Source organism: Semicossyphus pulcher, unplaced genomic scaffold (assembly GCF_022749685.1).
Source record: "Semicossyphus pulcher isolate SPU_LCO1_2020_fin unplaced genomic scaffold, fSemPul1.0.p SCAF_10, whole genome shotgun sequence".
Lineage (NCBI taxonomy): Eukaryota > Metazoa > Chordata > Actinopteri > Labriformes > Labridae > Semicossyphus > Semicossyphus pulcher.
Genome location: NW_027211604.1, coordinates 15,418,531 through 15,434,671, shown reverse-complemented (window position 1 = coordinate 15,434,671; position 16,141 = coordinate 15,418,531). Strand labels below are relative to the sequence as shown.

The 16,141-nt window shown below is 39.8% G+C and overlaps 1 protein-coding gene across 1 annotated transcript; it reads left to right on the top strand.

Annotated features, from left to right (window-relative positions):
- Positions 1-409: 409 nt before the first annotated feature.
- Positions 410-15,895, top strand: LOC138600822 (complement C1q tumor necrosis factor-related protein 4-like). The gene is made up of 4 exons (XM_069672342.1): positions 410-695; positions 2,438-2,521; positions 15,399-15,527; positions 15,615-15,895. The coding sequence occupies exons 1-4, from the start codon at positions 410-412 to the stop codon at positions 15,893-15,895; spliced, it is 780 nt and encodes a 259-aa protein (XP_069528443.1).
- The last annotated feature ends 246 nt before the right edge of the window (positions 15,896-16,141 follow it).

Below are 16,141 nucleotides of genomic sequence, written 5' to 3'. Positions count from 1 at the left end.
AATAATGTATAAGAGTAAATGTTTGTAAAAGATGATCACAATGTTCTAACAGAGCTTTTATATAACTTTATAATATGTCAGAGAGAATCAGAGAAGCAGTGAGACAGGAGAGAGAGGAAAGTTTTTACTCACCACTTTGAATTTAATCAGTTAACTCTCGGTCCTACTAAAAGAATTGCAGCATTACATTTTCCATAAGTGTGTTTCTGTGAATGTTTGTAGCAGCTGTCGCAGCTTGTGTTTTCTCACCAACACAGAGATCATATCACACCTTATGAGGCCTTGAATCAACCTATCAAAGAGAACACACTTGTTGTTTTTCCCATTCGTTCAGACAGCTTTAGTTTGGAGACTTTATAAGACAGGCCAGCTCTACAACTGTATAGCTTTTGAAACTTGTAGCTGGACGATGAGGGTTGTTCTTGGTCCTCTGTTGTTGCTGCTCGGCCTGTGTGGGTCAGGGGCTCGGGGGCAGGATGGAGGTCTTGGGGAGGGAGGTGAGATCGAGCAGAAGCAAACAACCACTGACATCTGGGCAGAGGTGAAGGAGTTAAGAGACATGGTGGTGGAGCTCAAGGTGGAGTTGAGGACCATGGCGGCCATAGTGAAGGAAAGCCAGAGCCAGGTGGATGAACTGAGAGCTGAGCTGATCTTCACTAAGGTGCATGTGGAGCTGCTGCAGGCAGAGAATGCTGGTAAAGACTCTTTACTTTTCCTGCTAAATGTTGATGTTAATGGTTTTATTGTTGTCTTTGATGTTTCTTGAAATGTGTCAGATGCATTAGATAGCTGTACGGCACTTATTGAACAATACAACAGAGGTCAGTGTGTTATTTATACTGCTTTAGAAAAGTGTTACTTAAAAATCTAAATGGTCTTGTTTTTCAGTCCAAACCACAGAACTGAAATCTTTGGAAAGTAGACTGACTGCCACTGAGAGCAGAACAAGTGAACTGGAAACAGAAAATGAAGGTATTTCACTGACAAACCTGATGGTTAAATCATTTATATGACTTGTTGTTTTCTATAGTATTACTTTACTTGGGTTGAAAGTTGAATAGGTGCAGCCATCAGCCATCATCATAGTTACAGCCGATGGTCCCGTAACTCCCCTGTTCTTGCCTCCTTCCATTGGCTTCATGTGCAATGTATGTTTGTTATAAAGAAAACAATCAAATGTGTATGCATTTATAGATAGGCCTGTATGTGTATGAATTATTAGACCTAATTGCATTTTATTATAACTATTATTTTTTGTATATAGATTACTTTTCTTATTTTCATTTTCTTAATAAACCTCAATCGTCTTTTTTCTTTTTCCTTTTTCCTTTCAAAGTTATTATTTGTTTTGTTTTTGTTGTTGTTTTGACCTGTACTTGTATAGAGAATAATGACACTTTGAAAAACTGCAAAATGAAAAATAATTAAAAAAAAAACGTTTCTTAAATTTCTCTTGTTTTTCAGTCCAAATCACAGAACTGAAATCTTTGGAAAGTAGACTGACTGCCACTGAGAGCAGAACAAGTGAACTGGAAACAGTAAATGGAGGTATTTCACTGACAAACCTGATGGTTAAATCATTTATATGACATGTCGTTTTCTTTAGTATTACTTTACTTATGTTGAAAGTTCAGCCATCAGCCATCGTCATAGTTACAGCAGTTGATCCCATACATAGGCTGTGTTCGAAATGCCATACTATACTAGCAGTATGTACTGATTAGGCCAAAATGTAGTATGTAGTATGCAAACAAAAGCAAAATTTACAGTATGCCAGCTTGTGAAGATATAGTAGAGGAACTGATAAACTGAGACCTTCCCCATCTTCCTCCATTGGCCCTCACAGGCTGTGAGCTGATGTATATGTAAAGCACTCGGGACGGTGTTAAGAGGATGTGACGTATCTGCACGTTCGCGAGTACCTCTGCCGAGAGCTTATTGTTCACCACTACAGTCAACAGTGTGCAACGCGAGACAACGCTAGCTGTCAAATGGAGATGTGGATAATGCCAACATAAAATACACACAAGAATAAAAACAAAAATAAGTTTTATCTAGTGAAGCCTGTCTGGCCAAACAGGAATGTGACCAACGTCGGGGAAAACTAGAGTCAACATCGGCAGGGCATGTGAAACATGGAGACCTTCGATTGCTTTTGGGGATCAAAAGAGAACCACAACTTATTGTTGTCATAGAAACAAAACCCAAGTGCAGCATTTTTTCTCACCGGGTGCAGCATTTTTTCTCTTTCAGCAGAAGTGCTTCATCCCAGCTCTCTCCAGCCACCCTGCTCCGCCTGGCTAATGTTCGCTAATGTTTGTGATGATATGCTGGTTCGCCAGCGTAATTTGCCGCTTGTTGCCTTGCCTTATGTTTTGAAAAACTGCAAAATGAATAATAAAAAAAAAAAAAGTTTTTTAAATTTCTCGTTTTTCAGTCCAAACCACAGAACTGAAATCTTTGGAAAGTCGACTGAATTCCACTGAGAGCAGAACAAGTGAACTGGAAAGAGAAAATGAAGGTATTTCATTAACAAACCTGATGGTTAAATCATTTATATGACTTGTTGTTTTCTAAAGTATTACTTTACTTGTGTTGAAAGTTGCATAGGTACAGCCATCGTCATAGTTACAGCAGTTGATCACATACATAGGCTCTGTTCAAAATGCCATACTATACTAGCAGTATGTACTGATTAGGCCAAAATGTAGTATGTAGTATGCAAACAAAACGAGAGTTACGTATGTAACTGCGGTTCTATGGATTCTGGATGACCGCTAGAGGCAGTGCTTAACACTGGATGTTATCCATCTCGTGCTTGCGCAGGTCGCGTATTCAATATCAACAAAGTCACATGTGACGGAATCTTCTCGCCAAGATTCTGAGTGACAGAGAACTCTGGCGGTCATCCAGAATTCATAGAACCATAGTTACATACATTACTCTTGTTATATTTCATTCTTACTGAACGCCAGAGGCGGTGCTTAACACTGGATGACTATTACCAACATAGTCACATGGAATCAGTACCCACCTCACTGGGAACGGCCTGAGGGTTCCTGAAAAACAGCTGCCACCACTGCGTGGGGAGCAGCGACATTGACCCTGTAATAATGGGCAAAGGTGCACGGTGAAGCCCAGCTGGCCGCAGTACCAATCTCATTTAGAGGCACCCCCCGGAGTGCTGCCCAGGAAGTGGAGACACTCCTCGTTGAGTGGCCTCAGATATTGAGAGGCAGAGGCAGTCATTTTGACCTGTATGTCTCCATGGTTTCAACAGTCCACCTGGAAAGTCTCAGTTTGGACAGGGCGTGCCCTTTTCTAGGGCCCCCAAAGCAGACATACAGACCATCAGAGTGGCGAAAGCCAGCAGTTACCTGTGTATAATGTCTCAAGGCCCTCACCAGGCAGAGTAGTTCTGCTGAACCAGCTTCCTCATCCTGTAGGCAAGAGAGGTCATAAGCTGGTAGCTCAATGACCTGATTAAAGTGGGCCGGAGCCAGCCTCTTCGGGAAGAATGACTGGTTAGGCCAAAGTGCCACCCCCGTGCCATCCGAATTCCACACTTCGCTGACGCCATTGCCAGAAGAAAAACAGCCTTTGCTGAAAGCCACTTTAGCTCTGGCCAAAATCGCAGCCACATAGACCCTCAAGGTAGTAGCAGAGAGCCTTCTCTCTAGCAAAGACTTCAAAAACTGCAGTATCATTGGCACAGAGGAACTCTCAGGTACCTTTTTGTGAGCTCTACAACATTCCGAAAATATCTTCCACCTGTTGGCATAAAGTTCCCTGGTGGAGGGAGCTCTTGAGTCCATGATGGTTTGGACTACCTCCCGATCACATGCCATTAGGAGTGGGTCAGGCCTCTCAGGGGCCATACCCAAAGCTGCAGGTGTTCCGGGCCCGGATGCCAGATTTGGCCCCCGAGCTGTGAGAGCAGGTCTCTCCTCCTGGGCAGGCACCATGGATCCCTGTCCAGCAGCCTGTACATCACTTGAAACCAGGGTCTCCCTGGCCAGTTCGGGGCCACCAACAGGAGTCTGTTGTTGCCTTGCTGAACTCTGTGTAGCGTTACCGCTAAGAGTGGAAATGGTGGAAAAGAATAAAGGAGGTGATCTGGCCATGGGTGTGCCAGGGTATCCTGTCCCAATGGACTCGTTGTCTTCGTCATTGAGAACCAGTGGTCGAGGAGTGTCAAGGACTCCAAGGTGAACAAGTCCACCTCTGCTGTGCCATATTTGCCCCAGTGAACCAACTGTGCCGTGCCACAGCTTGGAGCACATCTGCTGTACTTAGCATGTGGAAGGGCAACACTTTTATAAATTCTTGTAGCCCTTGTAAGTCCAGTATAGGGCAAAACCCACCCTCTTTTGTGGGAATCAAAAAATAAACTGTGTAGAACCCACCTTGTTGTGTCTAAAAATCTACGCCTTTGATGGCATCCTTCTCCAGGAGGGTGGATATTTCCTGGCTGAGTGCCTGAGACTTTGTGGGATCGCTGACTGTGGTCAGTCGGATCCCACTGAAAACTGGGGGCCGATGTCGGAACTGGAGATTGTACAATTGAGAAAGCGTAGTCACCACCCAAGGGTCTGTAGTGAAGCTCTCCCAGAAGCTGAGGTGCTGCTGAGAGAAGCATCCGACAGCTGACCCCAAGCACTCGGGGCCTGCCCGCCTGGCCCTTTGGCCCCTGGAGGGGCGATGCCCAGACCCCCAACCCCTCTGTGTTTGAGGCGCCTGCCATGTGGGAGCCCAGCGGTGGTGATCAGGTCGCACGAAGGATTGTGAGGTCCTTGGGTAGCCACCTCGTTGAGCTGGTAGCTGAGGGAGATTGGTGCCAAAACCCTGTGGAGGCCCCTGTCTCGAAAGGGCTGTAGGTCCCCGAAGGCTAGCTAACTGCTGCAGTGTCTGGTTTGCCTGGATTCCCCGCTCCAAGGTCTGCTGTGCTGCTGGGCCAAACAGCTCCTCCGGTACTACAGAGAGAGTGCAGAGGGCCCTCCGGCATGGCTCTGAAAGCTGGAGGTTTGCAGGGACTGGGACAGGGCTAATATCAGGTGGGACAGGGAGTTCCCAACATGGCCCATGCGTGCTGCCGTATCGTAGCACTTTGTTAGAAGGTCATCTGTAATAAGACACTGTGGCCTGGAACAACGAACATCAGGTCTCAATACCTCCTCCGGTGACACAATCAGGGAGGCAATTGATGGCTCCACAGCTGGCATGCGGTCCAGTCCGTAACCGCTGGCATTTTGCATGGAAGCCAGTGCACTGCTGTCACTGGTGTGGTGAGAAAGGGATTTGGGGTCTGGCCAGCATTTCTGGATCTCCTCAATGAATGGCTGGGAGGGCAGCACAGAAAAAATTGCTTGTGGCGGGAACCGCCTCGCCTTCTCCCAGTCCAGGCCTGTCCTCACAAAACTGGCTGCAGGAAGCCCTTGTAAACAGGGCGTCCTCATCCCATCCTCGTGGTTTAGGAGCCTGAGGGCTGTGCACTGGGACTGAAGTCCCACTGCCAGGCTGAAGATTAAGGAGCAAATCCTTATACACTTCAAACTCAGAGGTTAGTGTGTTGACTTTGGCTGTCAAACAGTCGACTTTCTTGGCCTACTGAAGCCACACCAGATGGGGGCAGCTCGCCCTCAAGCTGCAGTTCAAGCTCTACCTCAGCCTGGCGGGCTACCTTTAGCCCAAGCGGCATATAACTGCAGTTCATGCATTGACTGTCAGACAGCCCCTCCCTCAGGTGGACAACACCGAGACATGTGGGCCATTCATCATGTCCATCTGCAGCTAGCAGTGGAGCCTGTGAGCATGTGAGCCTAACACGATAGGACTAGACTGTATATATTTTCCTTCCTTCACTTAGTTCACTGATTACTTGGGAGCGTACACACTCTTTAGTAACAGATTACTCTGGAGCAAAAGCACTCTTTAATAACACATACTCTTCATAATAGATTACTCAGAAGCTAAAGTAATCTTAAGTAATATAGCAGCAGAATATACTTACTATGGCGAGCGACAATCCGCCAATCACAAAATAGAGTAATTCTCACTAACAAAACTTAAATCACCACTAAGATAATGTTACACTACACACTGTAGGTAAATAACATGCTTTGACAAGCGGAAGCAATCGTCAGGGATCGATACTTTAAGTGCAACAAAGGAAGCCTTTACCCACTAGCAAACACAGGCTACTGGGGAGCATCTGCTCTAAAACACACAACTAAGGAGGCACACAACACGCTTTAACGAGTAAAAACAATCATCACTGAGCGATGACAAGACCACAGCAAAAGGACATTTTACCCACTAGCAAAACACATGCTACTAGGGAGCATCAGCTCTGAAATCACAATTGAGGAACATAATACACTCTTTAACGAGCGAAAACAATCGTCAGGGAGCGGTGAATTAACTACAGCAAATATGGTGTCTCTCAACAAAGCTTCTTCCTGGAAAAAGAAATCAATACACAAACCGGCACAGGCTAGTGTTATACTGATGCCAGCCTTTGCTGCTCACTGCAAGCGCAAACACTCAGTTCAGCGACTGTAAAGTTTAGAGGAAACCCGAAAACAGGCCCCTACAGAAAGAATATATCAATGTTACGTTACTTTAGAGCTAACAAAAGGAGAATACTTACACTTCCAGCCAAACTTCAGAGCCGGCGAAGACAGCTTCGTTTGCCTACCTGTGACGTTATGCTGCCCGGAACGGCAAAACCAGCGGTCTGTCTGCAAAGTTAAGTTTAGCCGTAATATTCTCAATGCAGCCCTTGGAGGACGAACTCGTAGCTCCAACCATGTGGTTACAGGGTAACCAGCGAAGAGTTCCCGGCTATCTGCTTTTATTTCAACCCGCATTCATGGATTACCTGCGAGAAGATACAAGGGATATCTTTGATGATGACGTAGGCTTATGTAGGCAGGGCTGCCCTACGTCATCCCAGGTCACGTGTGACTTTGTTGATTTTAAATACTCGACCTGCGCATGAGCGAGATGAATAACATCCAGTGTTAAGCACTGCCTCTGGCGGTCAGTAAGAATGAAAGAGAAGCAAAATTTACACTATGCCAAAAATACTCGGATGTCGTACTAATTCAGAAAAAATCTCCAGTATGTCAAATTCTCCTTATCCTTTCAGTTATTCTTTGTTTTGTTTCTGTTGTTCTTTTGACCTGTACTTGTATAGAGAATAATGACACTTATGTTTTGACAAACTGTGAAATAAATAATATTTCTAAATAAATCTAAATTGTCTTGTTTTTCAGTCCAAACCACAGAACTGAAATCTTTGGAAAGTCAACTGACTGCTACTGAGAACAGAACAAGTGAACTGGAAACAGAAAATGAAGGTATTTCACTGACAAACCTGATGGTTAAATCATTTATATGACTTGTTGTTTTCTATAGTATTACTTTACTTGTGTTGAAAGTTGCATAGGTGCAGCCATCAGCCATCATCAGAGGATTAGTATTACTTTACTTGTGTTGAAAGTTGCATAGTTACAGCAGTTGATCCCATACATAGGCTGTGTTCGAAATGCCATACTAAACTAGCAGTATGTACTGATTAGGCCAAAATGTAGTATGTAGTATGCAATCAAAAGCAAAATTTACACTATGCCAAAAATACTCAGATGTCGAACTTATTCAGAAAAAATCTCCAGTATGTCAAATTCTCTTTTTTCTTTCAGTTATTCTTTGTTTTGTTTCTGTTGTTCTTTTATCCTGTACTTGTATAGAGAATAATGACACTTGTGTTTTGAAAAACTGAAAAATGAATAATAAAAAAAAAAAGTTTTTTAAATTTCTCTTGTTTTTCAGTCCAAACCACAGAACTGAGATCTTTGGAAAGTCTACTGAATGCCACTGAGAGCAGAACAAGTGAACTGGAAACAGAAAATGAAGGTATTTTACTGACAAACCTGATGGTTAAATCATTTATATGACTTGTTGTTTTCTATAGTATTACTTTACTTGTGTTGAAAGTTGCATAGGTGCAGCCATCAGCCATCATCATAGTTACAGCCGTTGGTCCCGTAACTCCCCTGTTCTTGCCTCCTTTCATTGACTTCATGTGCAATGTATGTTTGTTATAAAGTAAACAATGAAATGTGTATGCATTTATAGATAGGCCTGTTTGTGTATGAATTATTAGACCTACATGCATTTTATTATAACTATTATTTTTTTTATATAGATTACTTTTCTTATTTTAAGTTTCTTAATAAACCTCAATCGTCTTTTTTCTTTTTCCTTTCACAGTTATTCTTTGTTTTGTTTTTGTTGTTGTTTTGACCCGTACTTGTATAGAGAATAATGACACTTGTGTTTTGAATAACTGAAAAATGAATAATAATAAAAAAAAAGTTTTTTAAATTTCTCTTGTTTTTCAGTCCAAACCACAGAACTGAGATCTTTGGAAAGTCTACTGAATGCCACTGAGAGCAGAACAAGTGAACTGGAAACAGAAAATGAAGGTATTTTACTGACAAACCTGATGGTTAAATCATTTATATGACTTGTTGTTTTCTATAGTAATACTTTACTTGTGTTGAAAGTTGCATAGTTACAGCAGTTGATCCCATACATAGGCTGTGTTCGAAATGCCATACTAAACTAGCAGTATGTACTGATTAGGCCAAAATGTAGTATGTAGTATGCAATCAAAAGCAAAATTTACACTATGCCAAAAATACTCGGATGTCGAACTAATTCAGAAAAAATCTCCAGTATGTCACATTCTCTTTTTCCTTTCAGTTATTCTTTGTTTTGTTTCTGTTGTTCTTTTGACCTGTACTTGAATAGAGAATAATGACACTTATGTTTTGACAGACTGTGAAATAAGTAATATTTCTAAATAAATCTAAATTGTCTTGTTTTTCAGTCCAAACCACAGAACTGAAATCTTTGGAAAGTCTACTGAATGCCACTGAGAGCAGAACAAGTGACCTGGAAACAGAAAATGAAGGTATTTTACTGACAAACCTGATGGTTAAATCATTTATATGACTTGTTGTTTTCTTTAGTATTACTTAACTTGTGTTGAAAGTTGCATAGTTACAGCAGTTGATCCCATACATAGGCTGTGTTCGAAATGCCATACTAAACTAGCAGTATGTATGCAAACAAAAGCAAAATTTACAGTATGCCAAAAATACCCAGATGTCGTACTAATTCAGAAAAAATCTCCAGTATGTCAAATTCTCTTTTTCCTCTCAGTTATTCTTTTTTTTGTTTCTTTTCTTGTTTTGACCTGTACTTGTATAGAGAATAATGACACTTGTGTTTTGACAAACTGTGAAATAAGTAATATTAAAAAAAAAAAAGATCTAAATTGTCTTGTTTTTCAGTCCAAACCACAGAACTGAGATCTTTGGAAAGTCTACTGAATGCCACTGAGAGCAGAACAAGTGAACTGGAAACAGAAAATGAAGGTATTTTACTGACAAACCTGATGGTTAAATCATTTATATGACATTTCGTTTTCTTTAGTAATACTTTACTTGTGTTGAAAGTTGCATAGTTACAGCAGTTGATCCCATACATAGGCTGTGTTCGAAATGCCATACTTTACTAGCAGTATGTACTGATTAGGCCAAAATGTAGTATGTAGTATGCAAACAAAAGCAAAATTTACACTATGCCAAAAATACTCGGATGTTGTACTAATTCAGAAAAAATCTCGAGTATGTCATATTCTCTTTTTCCTTTCAGTTATTCTTTGTTTTGTTTCTGTTGTTCTTTTGACCTGTACTTGTAAAGAGAATAATGACACTTATGTTTTGACAAACTGTGAAATAAATAATATTTCTAAATGAATCTAAATGGTCTTGTTTTTCAGTCCAAACCACAGAACTGAAATCTTTGGAAAGTCGACTGACTGCTACTGAGAGCAGAACAAGTGAACTGGAAACAGAAAATGAAGGTATTTCATTAACAAACCTGATGGTTAAATCATTTATATGACATGTCGTTTTCTGTAGTATTACTTTACTTGTGTTGAAAGTTGCATAGTTACAGCAGTTGATCCCATACATAGGCTGTGTTCGAAATGCCATACTAAACTAGCAGTATGTACTGATTAGGCCAAAATGTAGTATGTAGTATGCAATCAAAAGCAAAATTTACACTATGCCAAAAATACTCGGATGTCGTACTAATTCAGAAAAAATCTCCAGTATGTCAAATTCTCTTTTGCCTTTCAGTTATTCTTTGTTTTGTTTCTGTTGTTCTTTTATCCTGTACTTGTATAGAGAATAATGACACTTGTGTTTTGAAAAACTGAAAAATGAATAATAAAAAAAAAAAAGTTTTTTAAATTTCTCTTTGTTTTTCAGTCCAAACCACAGAACTGAGATCTTTGGAAAGTCTACTGAATGCCATTGAGAGCAGAACAAGTGAACTGGAAACAGAAAATGAAGGTATTTCACTGACAAACCTGATGGTTAAATCATTTATATGACTTGTTGTTTTCTATAGTATTACTTTACTTGTGTTGAAAGTTGCATAGGTACAGCCATCAGCCATCATCATAGTTGCAGCTGTTGGTCCCGTAACTCCCCTGTTCGTGCCGCCTTCCACTGGCTTCATGTGAAATTGTGTTTGTTATAAAGTAAACAATGAAATGTGTATGCATTTATAGATAGGCCTGTTTGTGTTTGAATTATTAGATCTACATAAACTTTATTATAACTATTATTTTTTTTATATAGATTACTTTTCTTATTATTATTTTCTTAATAAACCTCAATCGTCTTTTTTCTTTTTCCTTTCAATGTTATTCTTTGTTTTGTTTTTGTTGTTGTTTTGACCTGTACTTGTATAGAGAATAATGACACTTTGAAAAACTGAAAAATGAATAATAAAAAAAAAAAAGTCTTTTAAATTTCTCTTGTTTTTCAGTCCAAACCACAGAACTGAGATCTTTGGAAAGTCTACTGAATGCCACTGAGAGCAGAACAAGTGAACTGGAAACAGAAAATGAAGGTATTTTACTGACAAACCTGATGGTTAAATCATTTATATGACTTGTTGTTTTCTATAGTAATACTTTACTTGTGTTGAAAGTTGCATAGTTACAGCAGTTGATCCCATACATAGGCTGTGTTCGAAATGCCATTCTAAACTAGCAGTATGTACTGATTAGGCCAAAATGTAGTATGTAGTATGCAAACAAAAGCAAAATTTACACTATGCCAAAAATACCCAGATGTCGTACTAATTCAGAAAAAATCTCCAGTATGTCACATTCTCTTTTTCCTTTCAGTTATTCTTTGTTTTGTTTCTGTTGTTCTTTTGACCTGTACTTGAATAAAGAATAATGACACTTATGTTTTGACAAACTGTGAAATAAATAATATTTCTAAATAAATCTAAATTGTCTTGTTTTTCAGTCCAAACCACAGAACTGAAATCTTTGGAAAGTCTACTGAATGCCACTGAGAGCAGAACAAGTGATCTGGAAACAGAAAATGAAGGTATTTTACTGACAAACCTGATGGTTAAATCATTTATATGACTTGTTGTTTTCTATAGTATTACTTTACTTGTGTTGAAAGTTGCATAGTTACAGCAGTTGATCCCATACATAGGCTGTGTTCGAAATGCCATACTAAACTAGCAGAATGTATGCGAACAAAAGCAAAATTTACAGTATGCCAAAAATACCCAGATGTCGTACTAATTCAAAAAAAATCTCCAGTATGTCAAATTCTCTTTTTCCTCTCAGTTATTCCTTTTTTTGTTTCTGTTCTTGTTTTGACCTGTACTTGTATAGAGAATAATGACACTTGTGTTTTGACAAACTGTGAAATAAGTAATATTAAAAAAAAAAGAAGATCTAAATTGTCTTGTTTTTCAGTCCAAACCACAGAACTGAGATCTTTGGAAAGTCGACTGACTGCTACTGAGAGCAGAACAAGTGAACTGGAAACAGAAAATGAAGGTATTTCAATGACAAACCTGATGGTCAAATCATTTATATGACATGTCGTTTTCTTTAGTAATACTTTACTTGTGTTGAAAGTTGCATAGTTACAGCAGTTGATCCCATACATAGGCTGTGTTCGAAATGCCATACTTTACTAGCAGTATGTACTGATTAGGCCAAAATGTAGTATGTAGTATGCAAACAAAAGCAAAATTTACACTATGCCAAAAATACTCGGATGTCGTACTAATTCAGAAAAAATCTCCAGTACGTCACATTCTCTTTTTCCTTTCAGTTATTCTTTGTTTTGTTTCTGTTGTTCTTTTGACCTGTACTTGTAAAGAGAATAATGACACTTATGTTTTGACAAACTGTGAAATAAGTAATATTTCTAAATAAATCTAAATGGTCTTGTTTTTCAGTCCAAACCACAGAACTGAAATCTTTGGAAAGTCAACTGACTGCTACTGAGAGCAGAACAAGTGAACTGGAAACAGAAAATGAAGGTATTTCACTGACAAACCTGATGGTCAAATCATTTACATGACTTGTTGTTTTCTAAACCTATTCTATTACTTTACTTGTGTTGAAAGTTGCATAGGTACAGCCATCAGTCATCGTCATAGTTACAGCCGTTGGTCCCATAACTCCCCTGTTCTTGCCTCCTTCCATTGGCTTCATGTGAAATTTTGTTTGTTATAAAGTAAACAATGAAATGCAAGCGCAAACACTCAGTTCAGGGACTGTAAAGTTTAGAGGAAACCCGAAAACAGGCCCCTACAGAAAGAATATATCAATGTTACGTTACTTTAAAGCTAACAAAAGGAGAATACTTACACTTCCAGGCAAACTTCAGACCTACCTGTGACGTTATGCTGCCCGGAACGGCAAAAACAGCAGTCTGTCTGCAAAGTTAAGTTTAGCCGTAATATTCTCAATGCAGCCCTTGGAGGACGAACTCGTAGCTCCAACCATGTGGTTACAGGGCTACCAGCGAAGAGTTCCCGGCTATCTGCTTTTATTTCAACCTGCATTCGTGGATTACCTGCGAGAAGATACAAGGGACATCTTTGATGATGACGTAGGCTTATATAGGCAGGGCTGCCCTACGTCATCCCAGGTCACGTGTGGCTTTGTTGATATTAAATCCTCGACCTGCGCATGAGCGAGATGGATAACATCCAGTGTTAAGCACTGCCTCTGGCGGTCAGTAAGAATGAAATAGAAGCAAAATTTACGGTATGCCAAAAATACCCAGATGTCGTGCTAATTCAGAAAAAAAATCTCCAGTATGTCAAATTCTCTTTTTCCTTTCAGTTATTCTTTGTTTTGTTTCTGTTGTTCTTTTGACCTGTACTTGTAAAGAGAATAATGACACTTTTTTTTTGACAAACTCTGAAATAAGTAATATTTCTAAATAAATCTAAATCGTCTTGTTTCTCAGTCCAAACCACAGAACTGAAATCTTTGGAAAGTCGACTGACTGCTACTGAGAGCAGAACAAGTGAACTGGAAACAGAAAATGAAGGTATTTCACTGACACACCTGATGTTTTAACCATTTATATGACTAGTCGTTTTCTATAGTATGCCTTTACTTGTGTTGAAAGTTGCATAGTTACAGCAGTTGATCCCATACATAGGCTGTGTTCGAAATGCCATACTAAACTAGCAGTATGTACTGATTAGGCCAAAATGTAGTATGTAGTATGCAAACAAAAGCAAAATTCACAGTCTTCCAAAAATACTCGGATGTCATACTAATTCAGAAAAAATCTCCGGTATGCTTCGGACAAGTCTATCTCGCCTACTGTAGCCCACAATGCAAAGGGCTGAAATGTCACAACAGCAGTCGAAATGGTGGACAGCAGCAGAAGAGCAGAGGGGGCGCTATAGCTAAAGAAGCAGCTTTTTGCTATTGGCGGGCAATTGTTTACTTCTGCTTTCCAAAACTGGAAACTGGCGGCTGGCGTTGTATACTGCAAAATTAATTTGAAAAGCTCCATACTACACACTACTGCCAAACGCAGTGCGCAGTATATAGCATATAGTATGTAGTATGTAGTATCCCATTTTTAACACAGCAAGAAACTGTATAAAAAGATGGACGACATGACAGCTCCCTAAAAGTGAAGCCAAAACATCTCTAGCGCCCCCTGCTGAGTGGCTGCAGTATAGGTCATAAAGCCCGCCTCCTCCATGTTATCAGATGGGAAATGTGTCAAACTGTAAAATCAAAATGAACGCCAAATGATTTTTTCTCAGACATTGTTTCTGTCATTATAGTTAGTTCTTATCATGCTGATTTACGTCCAAGTGTTCATTTTTTTGACAAGTTTAGTTTTAATTCGTTATTTAATGCTGTAAAAAGGATGATTGACAGCTCTGTTGACAAATATGGCTCTCGTCTCCATCTTACCTACTGCAGCTTTAAATACGCTAACGTGGGGGATCTTTGCTGTTTGTTTTTTTTCAGTACATTAAGTGTGTGTTTTGGTTAGCTGAAGTGGCTACGGTGGCTCCACTCGCCGATCTCTACTGTGCAGCTCTGGCTCCAAATGATGTCACCATCGCAAGATGGCAGCGCCTATCACGGGGGCTATTTTGGCATCAATTTCGTACAATGAGAGCAGATGGAGACGCGTCGTCCATCTTTATATACAGTCATTGGTCCCATATCTTCCTTGTTCTTGCTCCAGCTACATTTCTGATCTCCTCGTTCCATACTCCACTCCTCTTCCACTCTGATCATCTTACTTCGGCCTTCTATCCATCCCTCACTCTGAGTGCAAAACGAAAGGTGATCGCTCCTTTGCTGTTTTAGCCCCCACCCTCTGGAATCAACTTCCACAATCTATCAGATCTGCACAATCTTTGGATTCAATCCCTTCTTGTGTTTAAGTGTGTTCTCGTTTTTTGCCTGTTTCACTTTGTTACCAAGTATGAATTATTTACATGGTCTGATATAATTTTGTTTCAATTTAAAATTGAAAAACAGGAAAAGAAGTTGACAATATTGATTCCAACAAAGATGTCTCTTGATGTATCAGTGTTTACAACAGCAGTTTATTATCGTGTAGTTTTAGATGGATGTGTTATGGCTTTAATCTGAATCAGAATTATACAAAAGTTTAAGTTTCTCACACTAAACCTTTACCACACAAGTGTCAGACAACAAATGACTTGTAGGAAACGATGGAGCATGTTTATGTCTACAGTAGTTTCTTGTAGATTTTCTTGTATTTTGATGGCTGTTCTCTTTTACTCTGTTATTTCATTAACTCCAGATCTGCAGAGTGAACTTGTCATTAGTAAGGCCAGGATCGACCAGCTGGAGAAAGACAATGCAGGTGATGATTGTGCTACACACACACACACACACACACACACACACTAAGAATAACATATCTAGTGCAGCCCAAATGTGATACTGTACATTTCTTTTTGTGTGTTAACAGAGAAACCAAAGGTGGCCTTTTACACGGCTCTGACTAATTCAGGACATGTTGGACCACGCAACACAGATATAACACTTAAATTCAGCAAGGTCTTCACCAACATTGGCAATGCTTACAATCCAGCTACAGGTAAGACTGAACAATACACACATGCAGTCATATAAATCCAGATAAATCAATTGTTGCTGATTTTCGTTTTCTTCTCTTACTCTGTAGGTTTCTTCACTGCACCAGTCAAAGGGGTCTACTACTTACAGTTCACTATGTCTAACAACAATGTAGGTCGTATGGGTGTACAAATGTACATGAATAAACAAAGGATTCTTTATAACGATGAGTATAAAGAAGAGGCAGGTTTGGAATACCTCACTAAATCTGTTATCTTGGAGCTGATGGCAGGAGATGAAATTCACCTGGTTCTTCCATCAAGCTATTCTCTGTATGATGATTCTAATAACCACAGCACCTTCAGTGGCTCCCTTCTCTTCCCGCTGTAAGGATGCTGTACAGGCTGCTGTGGGGTTGATTTCTCTTCAGTGATTTTACTGCAAGAAAGATTTCTGTAAAGCCTGAGCGAGTATTGATGCACTACATACACACCATATTGACCAAAGCTGGTTTGTGGGCTGGTACATTAAAGACAAAAAACAAAGAAGATTGTTGTTGTTTTTTTGCTTATTTCACTTTTTTCTGTTTTATGTAACAAGTCTACACTTACAGGTGAGATTAAAGAAAGTGAAACG